The following is a 14,741-nucleotide window of genomic DNA, read 5'->3' as shown; positions in this document are numbered from 1 at the left end:
AGAGCCGGAGCAGATGGAGGTTTAGATACAAGAACCTCAGGATTCTACTCACCGCACACAATTGCATATCTCTTAGCCATGGTGCTTAAACTACAAGAGGAATAAATACTACATATGTGCCTCTGTGTGTGCTTTTGTACTCACTGTGATTTTAAATTATGATCTACAAGAGGACGGCTCAATAAGCGCCTGCTCATCAGATTATCACATCATTAGCCATCTTGCCTTGAGGGGTAGTACCACAGCCATGAAGCCAACTTTCACCTGTTTTACATGTTGCATATTTTCAAGGTTTTCTTCCTCATTTATCCATTCAGCAAATTTATAATTAGCACCTACTATGCACCAGGCATTGTTCTAGGTACTGGAACAAAATACACAAAAATACACACCCATAAAATCATCACAGCATTGAGCTTGCATTCTAGTGGAGAAGAAAGAAAACTGACAAATACAAGAAGCATGGTGGTAATATCTTCGTAAGTGTTTTGAAGATGAGTATAACGGAGAAGGGTGGGGGGAACCATGAAGGGCTGCAGTTTCAAATGGAGGCAGTCAGGCAAGACCTTAGAAAGTCGGTTCAAGGAAAGATGATGGAGATTAAGCAAAGAAAGCCCATCTGTGGGAGAGCGATTCCAGTGAAGGGAGCATTAAACACAATATGTTTTATCGCAGGAAAACAAGGAGGAACCAGAGAAAGGGACTGGGTGAGCAAGTGGAAGATCAAGAGCAGGTGTATCCCGAAAGAGCAGAAAGTGTTTCCAGAAGGAAGGAGTGATCCACTGTCTAATATGTGACTAGTATGTCAAGTGAGGTTAGAAGTTTCATCTTGTTAATGGGAATCACAAACATGCAAATTCCTAGGAGAAAGCTTTGCCAAGCCCCCTTCACATGATGTGTGCTTTCCTAAGCTCCTCCTGGCTAATTCCACTCCTCTCACCATAATATCCCCCATTCAATAATAAGCAGTCAGGCCTGGCATCAGGAGAAGTCAATACCTCAAGTTTGTCCTCAGGGGTTTTCACTAGTTACCTGTGGTTCCCCCCCCCCCGACCCTTTGGTATGGTACTGCGTGCAGCTCCAGCCCATCAGCACCCAGAGAGTTCTCGCCTGGAGCCAGACATAGAGTCTCGGGAAAATCCAGCTGCTCCAAGCGACTGTGACTTCCCCAGATCTTATACACATATGTCAAAGATAAAGTTAGCTTGGAGGTTATACAGATCCACAGAGAGAAAGGTCAAGTGTTTAAAAACATGGGCTTCCTGGCATAATTGGAATTCCATCTCTACTTTGGATTTAAGCTCTCCATACTTCAGTTTCTTCACTTAAAAATGCGAATAATATTGCCATTCTCAAAGGGTTAAATGCGAATAATATTGCCATTCTCAAAGGGTGATTTCGATGTTTAGATGAGTTAACACCTGAAAGCATTTAGAATGGTTCCTGGTGAGTCGTAAGCACTGTGTGCGCGTTTGTGGTATTGTCGCAGGATATAAAGTACAGTAGAGATAACGACCGTTAGAACGGTATTAGCCTGAAACAAGCTGATAGTTCAGATGGAAAAAAAGAAAGAAAAGTAAAAACCATGAAGGAGCACAGGCCCTTCCAAACGATATTATAAAGCTCTGTAGTTAAAATAAAGTGGTATTAGTGCACAACTAGACCAGTGGAATCGAACAAAAAGTCCAGAATTAGATCCAAATATATACGGTAATTCAGTTTATGACAAAGATGTCATCTGAAACAACTAGGTACAAATGGAATGATTGTTATTGGTGCAGGATCATCTAGATCATCATTTAAAAACATACGATCCTATTTCTAAGGCCTTGAGGAATCGCCACACCGTCTTCCACAATGGTTGAACTAATTTACACTCCCACCAACAGTGTAAAAGTGTTCCTTTTTCTCCACATCCTCTCCAGCATCTGTTGTCTCCAGAAATTCCATTTGACCCAGCAATCCCATTACTGGGTATATATCCAAAAGACTATAAATCGTTCTACTATAAGGACACATGTACACGAATGTTCATTGCAGCACTATTTACAATAGCAAAGACCTGGAATCAACCCAAATGCCCATTGATAATAGACTGGATTGGAAAAATGTGGCACATATACACCATGGAATATTATGCAGCAATCAGAAATGATGAGTTCGTGTCGTTTGTAGGGACATGGATTAATCTGGAGAACATCATCCTCAGCAAACTGACACAAGAACAGAAAATGAAACACCGCATATTCTCACTCATAGGTGGGTGATGAAAAATGAGAACACATGGACACAGAAAGGGGAGTACTAAACACTGGGGTCTATTGGGGGGAAAAGGGGAGGGCCAGTGGGAGGGGGAGGTGGGGAGGGATAGCCTGGGGAGAAATGCCAAATGTGGGTGAAGGGGAGAAGAAAAGAAAGCACACTGCCATGTGTGTACCTATGCAACTGTCTTGCATGCTCTGCTCATGTACCCTAAAACCTATAATCCAATAAAAAATTAAAAAAAAAAAACAACATACGATCCTTTCCTTAACACCCAATACAAGAATAAACCCCAAATGGATTGGGGATCTAAATAAAATTGAAAACATAAAAGTATCAGAAGGAAATGGATGAATTCCTCTTGATGACTGACTAATCTGTCTACACAATATTAAAATATATATATAAGTCATATATATTGTAAACAAAGTCAAAATGCAACTGACAAGAATAGGAGAAAATATTCATAACACACAGTACAGACAACGGGCTAATATCGCCAATATGTAAAGAACCACTGAAGGCGGAAGAGCCAAACATCAAACAGAAAAATGGAGAAATGACACAATCAACAAACCAGACGAAACCGTCCCTATTTGAGGCAAGGGTGACTTGCATGACACGTTTTGACCAGTTATTTTATATGGGTTGCCTCTGGAAGAAGGAATGAACTTGGGAAGGTCAGTTTTCTTTAAGGCAATCCCTTAAAAAGTGACAGCTGGGAAATATGTCTTATATTCTTATATATACATATATATATATATATATTTTTTTTTTTTTTGAGACGTAGTCTAGCTCTGTCACCAGGCTGGAGTGCCGTGGCATGATCTTGGCTCACTGCAACCTCCAACTCCCAAGTTCAAGCGTTTCTCCTGCCTCAGCCTCCCGAGTACCTGGGATTACAGGTGTGCACCACCACACCCAGCTAAGTTTTGTATTTTTAGTAGAGACGGGGTTTCACCATGTTGGCCGTAATCCACCTGCCTCTTAATAGGAGCCAACATCCTCAGCCTTTCCTCTGTTGTGGAATTTCTTTTACAGAAAACAACTGGCTCACCTGCCTTATTAACATAGAGTTTGATTCTAATTTTCAGCAAATTTGCAAGACAGACACATATGAAACATGATGTTCTCCCTCATAGCTTTTCCCTTCCGCAGTGCATTCATCATTTACATACATCAAATAACTTATTTCCACTTAATAATTTTTGCTAAACATTCAGTGCAAAGAATAATATAAACTTATTCCAACCAAATACAGGCATCAGAATGAGATAAATATTGCTAAGGATTTCTTCGGCTCCCTCACTAAAACATTCACACATCCCTATGTTTTCACAAACTATAATACTATTTCCAAGGCCACTAAGAACTGCAAGGTTCTCAACCTCACACCTTTCCAAATTTTCCTATACATTTGTATCTAGCTTCCATTCTTGAATCTTTACTTTTTGGGGGCCTGTCTGGACCCCGTGCTGAGCCATACATATACCCAACATACAGGGATAAGATACCAAGAGTACAGTTACGAAAATGCCTAAATTCTTCCAGAATCATGCCCACTCTAACTTTGGGGTGGTAATGAAAATTGGTTGAGTCATAATATCAGTTCCTGGAAATTCATCTACTCCGAGAATGTTGAATCTAATCCATGTTTCATCTGAGCTTCAACATACTAAGCATAATGATGTGGCCGACCTTCCCATCGTGAAAGGAAAATATAAACTAAGAATGAGGTTTGGGTTTTCTACTTTAATTTCCACTGCAAATCATCCCTTGCCAGAGAGCATGTTAAATTCTCAGGTAGCATTAAATCAAGCACAAATACCCAAGCACATTTGCGGCCGTAGCCCAGATCCTTTCTTGTTTTGCTCTGATATACTGTTTTTCAAATGCTCTATCCACCTTGCAGTGACTTTTTTTTTTTTTTTTTTTTGAGACGGAGTTTCGCTCTTGTTACCCAGGCTGGAGTGCAATGGCGCGATCTCGGCTCACCACAACCTCCGCCTCCTGGGTTCAGGCAATTCTCCTGCCTCAGCCTCCTGAGTAGCTGGGATTACAGGCACGCGCCACCGTGCCCAGCTAATGTTTTGTATTTTTAGTAGAGACGGGGTTTCACCATGTTGACCAGGATGGTCTCGATCTCTTGACCTCGTGATCCACCCGCCTCGGCCTCCCAAAGTGCTGGGATTACAGGCGTGAGCCACCGCGCCCGGCCGCAGTCTTTTTACTGATTATCTCTAAGCCTCTGACCACAGACCTTTAAATTTTTACTTAGTCTCTAGGATATTTAATACTTGTGTTTCCTAATGTGCTATTAAAAGTTTGTCTTTCTCAATGCCCAGTTCCCCCTTACAGACAAGGTTCTTCCTGAGGGATCCAACCTCCAAGGATAGTCATGAAAATACTACTGTAGCCAAGCCTATTTCATTTGATATAAGGAGAGGTAATTGATTAGACGGTCAGAAATTAATACACGAAATTATAATTACATGGTTCAAAGAGATCTTTCTCTACTAATCAAGTAAGTAGTCCTCTGAGAAATTAGGGTGAGTGGGGAGTGTTGAGTTTGGCAAGAATCATACTTAAGATTAGTCAAAGAAGAGAAATTAAATGAACCAAAATATAGATTCATAGCATATCTAGGTTTCCTAACAAATTATTTTAATTTAGGAAAATCTGTCTCTCTAAGCCTCCATTTCCACATTAAAAAAATAAAGTGAGGCCGGGCACGGTGGCTCATGCCTGTAATCCCAGCACTTTGGGAGGCCAAGGCGGGTGGATCACGAGGTCAAGAGATCGAGACCATCCTGGTCAACATGGTGAAACCCCGTCTCTACTAAAAATACAAAAAATTAGCTGGGCATGGTGGCGCGTGCCTGTAATCCCAGCTACTCAGGAGGCTGAGGCAGGAGAATTGCCTGAACCCAGGAGGCGGAGGTTGCGGTGAGCCGAGATCGCGCCATTGCACTCCAGCCTGGGTAACAAGAGCGAAACTCCGTCTCAAAAAAAAAAAATAATAATAAATGAAGTGTAGCAATTTTATAGGGCATTGTAAGGACAGTAAACATTGATATTATTATTATTATTATTATTAAACCACAGATTCTTCCCTGTTTCCAGTCCCTTGATAACTGAGCATTATTATTTCTTAATTTTTCACTTTAAGGACTACTGAAATCTTTTAGTTTATTTATGTATCTTGGTTAATTCTGCAAACTAAAGATTTGTCTTTATTTTCTTGTTTGTTTAGCCCTCTGTATGTTTTTTTTTTCCAAAATACTATTCCCTTTATTTAAATTATCTATTATAAGCAGCTATGGGAAAAAAGAAAGTAAAACATTGTAAACATTTTCCCCTGACTAATCCTGCCCTCGGGCTCACTCTTACTTTCAGAGACAAACACTGATATTAGTTTGGGGAGGTTTTAAATAGTATACATTATTTTTTGTGGACTACATCTTCATCTTTTTCCCTGGTTTACCTGATGCCCCTTTCTTCTCCCCTCACAGCTAACAGCCTCTGCCCTCTTCAGATTGCCCACAGGAAGGAGCTAATAAATGTTCTTTATTCTTGTTCACTCTCGTGTCATTCCGTGCAGGCATACAATACATAGTTATATTGAGAGCATTTTAGTTATTGTTTATATATTAAGATCAAGTTATTTATTCTTTTTCTTACTCAGCAATATCACAGGCATATACTTCTGAATTAGGTTAATTATGTAGTCAATTTGCTATTGAGAAAGTAACTTCTTTCTCTACTCTGGCCACCACAAACGTTACTACAATAAAAATTATTGTTTCTATGATTTATGTACCAGTAAATCTTATTCCATAGGATATATTTCCATGAATGGCATTGCTATGTTAATGAATAGAATATTATTTTCCAGATTAACTGCTCTATTTATTCCTGAAATGTCAGTGACACTTTGAATTTCTGTGCATAATTTATCAGTGGCCTTTTCCTTCCAGCAACATTAATAATAGGAGTTACTGCTAATGTTCCTTTGAGCAACATTAAAAATAGGAGTTACGTTGTTTTTTCAATCTGATACGTGATTTATGATTACTACTTTAATATATTTGTCTGAATATTTGGGAATTTAAAATCTTATATAGATTTACTATTCTGAGTTCACAGTGTATATGTATATGTATATATATATATATATAGTCATATTATTTTTCTTGGGCTTTATAAAAACTCTGTATTATATAGATAACAACCTTTTTTATAACCACGAATATATTTTCTCATACCTACTTATCCTTGAAAGCTGATAAAACTACATATTAGAATGTATAAAAAATTAGAACGTCTAAAAACAAATCCTGGATAGAAACAAACTATAGAAAAATATAAATCATTTTTTTGATATTGGAAAAAAATCTAGGAAATTACATTGAACTGAAGAAGAGTTTTTTAATTAAGCCTGGCAATTCAAGATCTATGAAAGAAAAGAGAGCTATTTAGATATATAATGAAGAAAACTACTTTATATAAATCAAGGTAAAAATATTTCTACATCGAATTAACTGGAAGCCTATTTTATTGCATAGATATTGATCGAGTAAATGGACAGTTTTCTTTTCTGTGGCTTGACAGAACTTGCTTAGTAAAAAGGAAATGAACACTCAGTTTGATGGCACAAAATCCAGACTTTATTTGATAAGGTATTTGCGTCCCCACTGTGATTCCCTTTTGTCTCGGAAACTATGGAGGAGACAGTTCCCAGAGAAAGGGCATTAGGGAGCAAACCTAAAGTAATATGAAATATCATGTCACAGAGGTCTGCTTCTTCTCGCTTCCTATCAGATACCATGGTCAATTACCGTAAACCACACGAGGATTGTTATCTTCCCCTGTGCGCCAGAGCACAGCCAACATCCATAAATAAAGTTTCCTATCCCTCTCGTTTATTTTGTAAACCTGGTGAGGAGAATTCTGGAAAGGCCAATAAATACCTTCAAACTTGGTAACATAAATAATATCAGAAAAACATGTCTGATCATCTGTAATGCTTTACACCTATTCTCACGTTTTCTAAATTAAACCTGCATGGAGAGCTCATAATTTACCACTTACAGAGGGAAACGAGAAAAGTGAACAAATTTCACCATATCGGTTTTACAATTAGCAGCTTGCGAAGAGGTTATTGAATCAGAATTCTTCCAGTTCTTCCTATATGAACTCACAGCTTCGTGGACATACAAATCATCCTATCAGTAATGCTTAAGATGGAGGTAGGGAGAACACATTTCTGAAATTTATTATATAAAACCTGCTAAAATTTGGGTGTTTTGAGCACTTATGGACTGTTTGTCATTATCTCACTGAGAAAAACTTGACTCAGCCTCAGCTTCTTAATTCCATTTATTAGTGTTATCCTGCCATTTGCAATGTTTTGTTATCTCCACTGGAAATTAAAACTTCAGAGCAGAGTAGTCTTGGATTTGAACCTTCTGTCTGGTATGTGCTAGCTTGTGAAAATAATCTCTCCGAACCTCTAAATTCAGATTTCTATCTGAAAAATTAACCCTTTTATAAAACAGACAAAAAAACTGACAAACTTTTCTGTCTCATGTAAGCCACATTGCAATGTTGTATGTGAAAAAATTACTCTAGCGTTTATGCTTACACTCCAGCAGGATCATGGTTCACTGTAGTATTTTTAAAGCTTTTTACACGTTCTCAGAGCTTTGATAATTACAGAACATTTAGATGCAAACAACTGTTATGTCACATGGAAAACAGAAAACTCTGGTGTTAAAATGGAGTAAACGGCTTCCCACACCATTGAGTGCATTCCGAGCTGTGAGGTGACTCAGTAGCATCTAAACTACAGCTCTTGTGGTATTTCTCATCTCAAAGCTCGTTCCACAGTAAACAGCTTAAAGTGAAGTTCTCAAGAGTTTGTTAAACCTCATCATTGGGAACCCTCTGTCTGCCACGTGCTGAAAAACCTCAGCATGTACGTAGATAGATGAGATGATGGATGCAGTGCCAACTAACAGACGAGCGAGTGGATGGCGATTGTATTTACGCAGATAATACGACTGAAATATCCTGGGTTATGTATAGATAAAAGTTCTGAAAATCCAAATAACCCTTTTCAGCTGTTGCTCTTTCCAACACTCATGTTCGTTTTCGCTTTGTTTGTTTTGTTTATTTGAGACACGGTCTCTGTAGCCCACACTGGAGTGTGGAGATGCGATCACGTCTCACAGCAGCCTCGACTTCCTGGGCTGAAACAATCCTCCCACATGAGCCTCCTGAGTAGTTGAAACTACAGGTGGATGCCACCTCACCCAGCTAATTTTGTATTTTTGGTAGAGACAGGGTTTTGCCACGCTGCCTGGGCTGGTCCTGAACCGGACTCAAGAGATCTGCCAGCCTCGGCTTCCCAAAATGCTGGGATTGCAGGCAGGAGCCACTGCACCTGGCCTAATACTCATTTTCTCTTACCTGCAGTTGTAACATAGTTACTATGCTGTGTGATCCCTTTTGTCTCACATTATTAAAATATGTTTCTATGTTGAGCGAAGGAAAGCTTGTTACTGAAAATGAAAATGATATCCTCTAAAGATGCTGTAAACAGAATTCTTTTCGGGACCAGAGGAATAGATTGTGCGGCGTTTTGAGGCCTCAGCCATGACTGGGCACCATTAGCACAGGTGTAATCAGGTAAATAATTGGTTAGCCTATCTGCAACGATTTCAGAGATACAAGTTTCCTACTTATTTCCATTGCTAGCAAGTCCTTCCTATCCAATGATAGTGAGAATAACAATTCAAATTATTTGAATTTTCTGTGTGCAAAATAATATTTCAACTCTTTTTTTTTTTGAGATGGAGTCTCGCTCCATTGCCCAGGCTAGAGTGCAGTGGCATCATCTTGGCTCACTGCAACCTCTATCTCCTGGGTTCAAGTGATTCTCATGCCTCAGCCTCCTGGGTAGCTGGGATTACAGGCATGTGCCACCACACCAGACTAATTTTTGTATTTTTAGTAGAGATGGGGTTTCACCATGTTGGCCAGGCTGGTCTTGAACTCATGACCTCAGGCAATCTACCTGCCTCGGCCAGCCAAAGGGCTGGGATTACAGGCATGAGCCACCACACCCAGCCAATTTTTCAACTTTTTAAAATAAGTTTTCTTTTTAAGAGTGGACATGTATTGCGGTTACTGGATGTTTGAAAGATAGGGAAATTTTGCCCCAAAAATGAGTAAAGCAGAAGATAAGAATGAGTTGCACTGCAGTCTCCCCAGCACTTCTGTTCTGCACTGCCCTCTGCCCTCTGTTGCCATTCCCTTGCCTTCTCCAATGCTTGTATTTTATTTTCCCTCCCTCGTGCCTTCACTGCTGTGGATCACGGACATTACGTATAACAGAAGTGCATTTAATACATTTGTAATTCCTAAACCTCAGTGAGAAAGAGCAAGAAATTAATTGCATTCCTCCCTTCTATAATTTTCATTAGTCAGGGCTTCTTGGAGAGTTTGTTTTTGGCAGAATTCTAGCAGAGAAATGCCAGATACAGGGCTGGTCAGGGAAGGCCACTGGCCTCAGTTAGGAGAAAGCATATGCAATGCCCTCAGTGATGAGGTATCTCTTGACAATAATTAGAAAATTATTTCAATCTCCATTATTACAGCTAGAGAGACCTTATAGAGACACCTTATAACTTACCACCCAAACACGAACCCTTCTGAAGATTGAGGGGTCCTATTGGTAATCGTGACAGAACAGCAGGAGCAAACTCGCAGTCCTGGTCAAACTGAGACGTGCAGTCACACCAATTATATAGAGAGGGTATTTTCCAATACTTGTTAACTCAAGGAAATTGGGAACTTGTGAAATCTCTTTGTACGGATTTCATTTGCTCTGCTTTTCAGAATTCCTATAATGAATGGCAACTCTCTGTTTTGTCAGTAAGATGCCCAATGCCCCTGCGTTCCAGTCTTCAGAAAATGTCCATGTAGATTAATGTAGATTCCGTTTTAAAAATCTGTTGAGGTAAAAGCCTAAATTCATGTAAGAATTCTTACAGTATTGAAGTCTAAAGCGGTGCTTGTCTTTATAGTAAAACATAGAGCATGAATGTGTTCTCAAAGTTGTTATGTAATACATAATTTTTATTAATAAAAAGCATTAGAGTATTTATTAAAAATTAAGCAAGTATAAAGTTAAATATTAAAATCTGATTTTTCTCTCTCAATTTCCATTCTCCAGAAGTAACAACTTTTAACACTTTTGTATACTTTCAGGTAATTTTATACATATATGAACACTGACCAATATCTTATATTCCCTTTCATAAACACATGGAAGCATGCTACATACATGTTCAGAAACTTGGTTTCTTCCTTGGGGATTTGAGCATTTTGTACGTTTATGTCTATACCTGAATTTACATGTGTACCACACACGTAATGCTATTGGCACCTGCATAGCACTGGCACTTGAGAGACTATAAAAGCGTTCCCTCCCGTTCTATACTGAGAACTGCAGAATAAGTGAGAAAAATTAAAACACACATTGAATCATAATTTAACATTTATGATCCTATCCTTAAATCTACATTTTTACACTTACAAAATAATGATAAAATAATAGAGGTTGGCGTTAGTCAGATAGATGACTTTGGAAATTTTCAACTGGTAGCTTTGACTTATATTAGTACCTAGCAGATTTAGGGCTGTGAACAGCCTCTGCCTTGAATGTCTCAGAGTTCCTGTATCCTGTGATACTTTCATTCGCATTGCTGTGTGGCATTATGCCAGGCAATTTACATTAAAGATAACATTTATGCTCACATCGGATAGTTACTATTACCTCTGTTGACAAAGTTGCTGGTATTGGAGCTTTGGAGGGAATAAGAAGATACATTTTAACTCACGGGCCATTTTTTATTGGCAACCCTAGGACATTTAGAGTTCTGAAAACCATACAAAAATTTCCTCTGAGTATCAGAGGATGCTACAGTTCCTTTTGTCTACACTTTGTTCCACCATCCCAGGAAGGCATTATTATACTCATTTTATGGATGAGGAGCTTGAAGCTCACAGAGAGTGAGAAATATTCCCAGGAGGATGTAACTAATGACTTATATAGTAGGGATATGGACCCAGACTTGTCTGCCTCCAAATTCTGTGCTACTAATGTCTTTTCATTCCAATTTGATAAGGTCCTAAAAAGCAAAAGATGTTTCTTTGAAATGTGTCTAATAGCGTGCTAGAGCTTATACACAGAATTTTTAAGGTGGTCTAAATAATTTTAATCGTCTCACATTGCATTTTCTCACTCATAAGTGGGAACCAAGGTATGAGGATGCAAAGGAATAAGAATGATACAGTGGACTTTGGGGACTTGGGGGAAAGGGTGGGAGGGAACTGAAGGATAAAAGACTACACATTGAGTACAGTGTACACGACTGGTAATGGGTGCACCAAAATCTCAGAAATCGCAGCTAGAGAACTTATTCAAGGAACCAACACCACCTGTTCCCCCAAAACCTATTGAAATAAAAAATATTTAAGAAACTAACAAACCGTTTCAAATGACAAAGCAGTCTCCTTAACATTGAGAAATCAGAGTGAAAAAAATAATGTGTTAGGGATTATGACAGAATCTAATAATAGCTATCTATGTGGAAAGTACTACAAAGATTAACCAAATTACAAAAAAATTAAAGAACACATTTTGTGAAAGTTGTTTAAATCAGGAATCTACTTTTTAAATTTTAGCTTTCACTTTTGCAGTGATGATACAGAGATAGACTAAATTTTAGAAATACTTGGTAATTATGAGCATTTTCAACTGTATATTTTTCATGTTATAAAACAAGCAATATCAGTTCTGTAAATATCTTCAAACAGGTAGTAAAATGACTATAAGTAACTGAAATAGTTAACAAATATATGTTAATTAACTTCCTGAAATTTTCTGTTGCAGGAAACCAAGAATTAAAACATTAATCATGAATTGGGTAAATGAGAGCACCATACAGGGGTTTATCCTGCTGGGTTTCTCAGATCGACCTTGGCTGGAGTTTCCACTCTTTGTGCTGTTCTTGATTTCTTACATTGTGACCATCTTCAGCAATCTGACCATTATTCTAGTGTCACGCTTGGACTCCAAACTCCACACCCCCATGTACTTTTTTCTTAGCAATCTCTCACTCCTGGACCTTTGCTACACCACATGTACAGTCCCACAAATGCTAGTCAATTTACGCAGCATAAGGAAAGTTATCAGTTATGGGGGCTGTGTGGCCCAGCTTTTCATATTTCTGGCCTTGGGGGCTACTGAATGTCTTCTCCTGGCTGTCATGTCCCTCGATAGGTTCGTAGCTATTTGTCGGCCTCTCCACTACTCGGTTATCATGCACCAGAGGCTCTGCCTTCGGTTGGCAGCTGCATCCTGGGTTATTGGTTTTGGTAACTCAGTGTGGTTGTCTACCCTGACTCTCCAGCTGCCACTCTGTGACCCCTATGTGGTAGATCACTTTCTCTGTGAAGTCCCTGCACTGCTCAAGTTGTCCTGTGTCGACACAACAGCAAATGAGGCTGAGCTCTTCCTCGTCAGTGTGCTGTTCCATCTCATACCCCTGACACTCATCCTCATATCATATGCTTTCATAGTCCAAGCAGTGTTGAGAATCCAGTCTGCTGAAGGCAGACAAAAAGCATTTGGGACATGTGGCTCTCATCTAATTGTGGTGTCACTTTTTTATGGCACAGCCACCTCCATGTACCTGCAGCCACCTTCGCCCAGCTCCAAGGACCGGGGAAAGATGGTTTCTCTCTTCTATGGAATCATCGCGCCCATGCTGAACCCCCTTATATATACACTTAGGAACACAGAGGTAAAGGAAGCCTTGAAAAGGTTGGCTGCGAGAGTCTTAATCAAGAGATGAGACATACGCAGATGATAAGTTTTGCCAAAGACAAAATGTTTAGTTAACTCACTAACTTCTCTGCAAGTTGCCCTATTTTTGCCGTTACTGTAGAGAACAATTGTAATCTTCCTCAAATAAAATTTGTTTGACAAAGAGCTATATTTGTTTTTGTTGCCTAAATGTTTTCGTCACTGAACAAGCCCCCAGAATTGACCTTCCAATTCACCAAAAACTGTAATCATAACCTCTTCAAGGTTTGTCAAACTTTACATCAATGTTTGTACAATTCAGTGTAACTTAGACTTTTAGAAAAGCCAGAAATTCTTTCTCCAATCTCCCTCTCTCTCTGTCTCGCTCTTTCTCTTACACACACAAACACACACACACACACTCTAGTTAAAGGAGGCTCATTGAAACTCTCACACCCCAACACTTTAAATTTGGATCTCAGGTTAGCAATTCTAGTTTTAAATTTTTTACTACCACACCGGCATAAGGAAATCTATGATATTTACTCTAAAATTATAACCAGATTTTCCATTTTCTTAGCATGTTTCTGTACTCATAGTTTTCCTACTATCAAAGCATCCTTTTTACTTCCTTTGCAAATCCAACCCTAGATACTTATTAGCTGCAGCTAATTTTCTCTTCAATCTTTTTTTAAACTTATCCCAACTATCGGCATTATCTACTGTTCTCTTAAATCCTAAAGCACTTACAGCTTAGATTTCAAAATAGCACATGTTGTAATGATTTCCAAAGTCTTCTTGTTCAGTACTTTTTTCTTGTATAGTATTAGTCTAATTATATTTTATTCTTGAGGGTATAAAAACTATAGCACACACTTTACCATATCAGCTTCAGAAGTCATCACAGTGCTGAAGAAGTGGCGTGCACTTACGTTACTAGCTGATTCTTTTGGTTGTTGAGTGATTCACTTACACATAACAATTTAACAACCTTGCACCCTACTTTATCCACTGCTTTCTTCTATTAATACATTATACATGTAGAAGATACAATAGCTTAAAATATATTTATCATGTTTCTTATTAAAACCTACAATAACTCCATGTACTTTTGCCATAATAAAATGTTAACAGAGAAATAAATCTGGTTTGCCAAGTTCTGACTTCAGTTTTCTCCCCTAAGGGAATAATTATCATAAAATGCATACATGGAAGCGAAATACTGACAAAGGATATTGAAAGCTTAAGACAATACTTTTCTCACTGAAAATTAATAATTGCTAAAGGTCCAAACAAATGACTGATCAGATTACTGGAGACAAATGTGTATCTCCAAGCTAATGTCAGTGTATCTCGGTGAATTATGAAGACATAGAAATCGGAATTCCAGAAGTTGAAATAGTCAATTTTTTAAATGAGAGGTCAATTGATTTAATGAATTTTATAATTGTAGATTTGGTTTTAACGAGTATTTATAGTGGTATGCTGGTGTATAATTTTATAGTGGTAATTTCTATAATTAAGCTATTATCAGTCACCTTTTGTTATCAGAGAATAACAAAAATATATTAATGATTCATTTAGAACAAGACATATTAAACTA

General features: G+C 38.4%; 2 protein-coding genes across 2 annotated transcripts in view; one reads left to right on the top strand and one right to left on the bottom strand.

Moving 5' to 3' along the window:
- LOC103792197 (olfactory receptor 2B2) overlaps window positions 1-14,741 on the bottom strand; it is a 113,785-nt gene that overhangs the window by 42,478 nt on the left and 56,566 nt on the right. The window lies entirely within an intron of this gene.
- Window positions 12,225-13,328, top strand: LOC100402206 (olfactory receptor 2B6). Its single transcript, XM_002746091.5, has one exon. It carries the CDS (start codon window positions 12,249-12,251, stop codon window positions 13,185-13,187), a length of 939 nt encoding a protein of 312 aa, XP_002746137.1. The 5' UTR covers window positions 12,225-12,248; the 3' UTR covers window positions 13,188-13,328.

This window comes from Callithrix jacchus, chromosome 4 (genome assembly GCF_049354715.1).
Source record: "Callithrix jacchus isolate 240 chromosome 4, calJac240_pri, whole genome shotgun sequence".
Taxonomy (NCBI): Eukaryota; Metazoa; Chordata; class Mammalia; order Primates; family Cebidae; genus Callithrix; species Callithrix jacchus.
This window is presented reverse-complemented; position numbering and strand designations above follow the sequence as displayed.

What these genes read in the sequence shown, in the direction of transcription:
- LOC100402206 (XM_002746091.5), top strand. Translation starts at nt 12,249, where the DNA reads ATGAATTGGGTAAATGAGAGCACCATACAGGGGTTTATCCTGCTGGGT.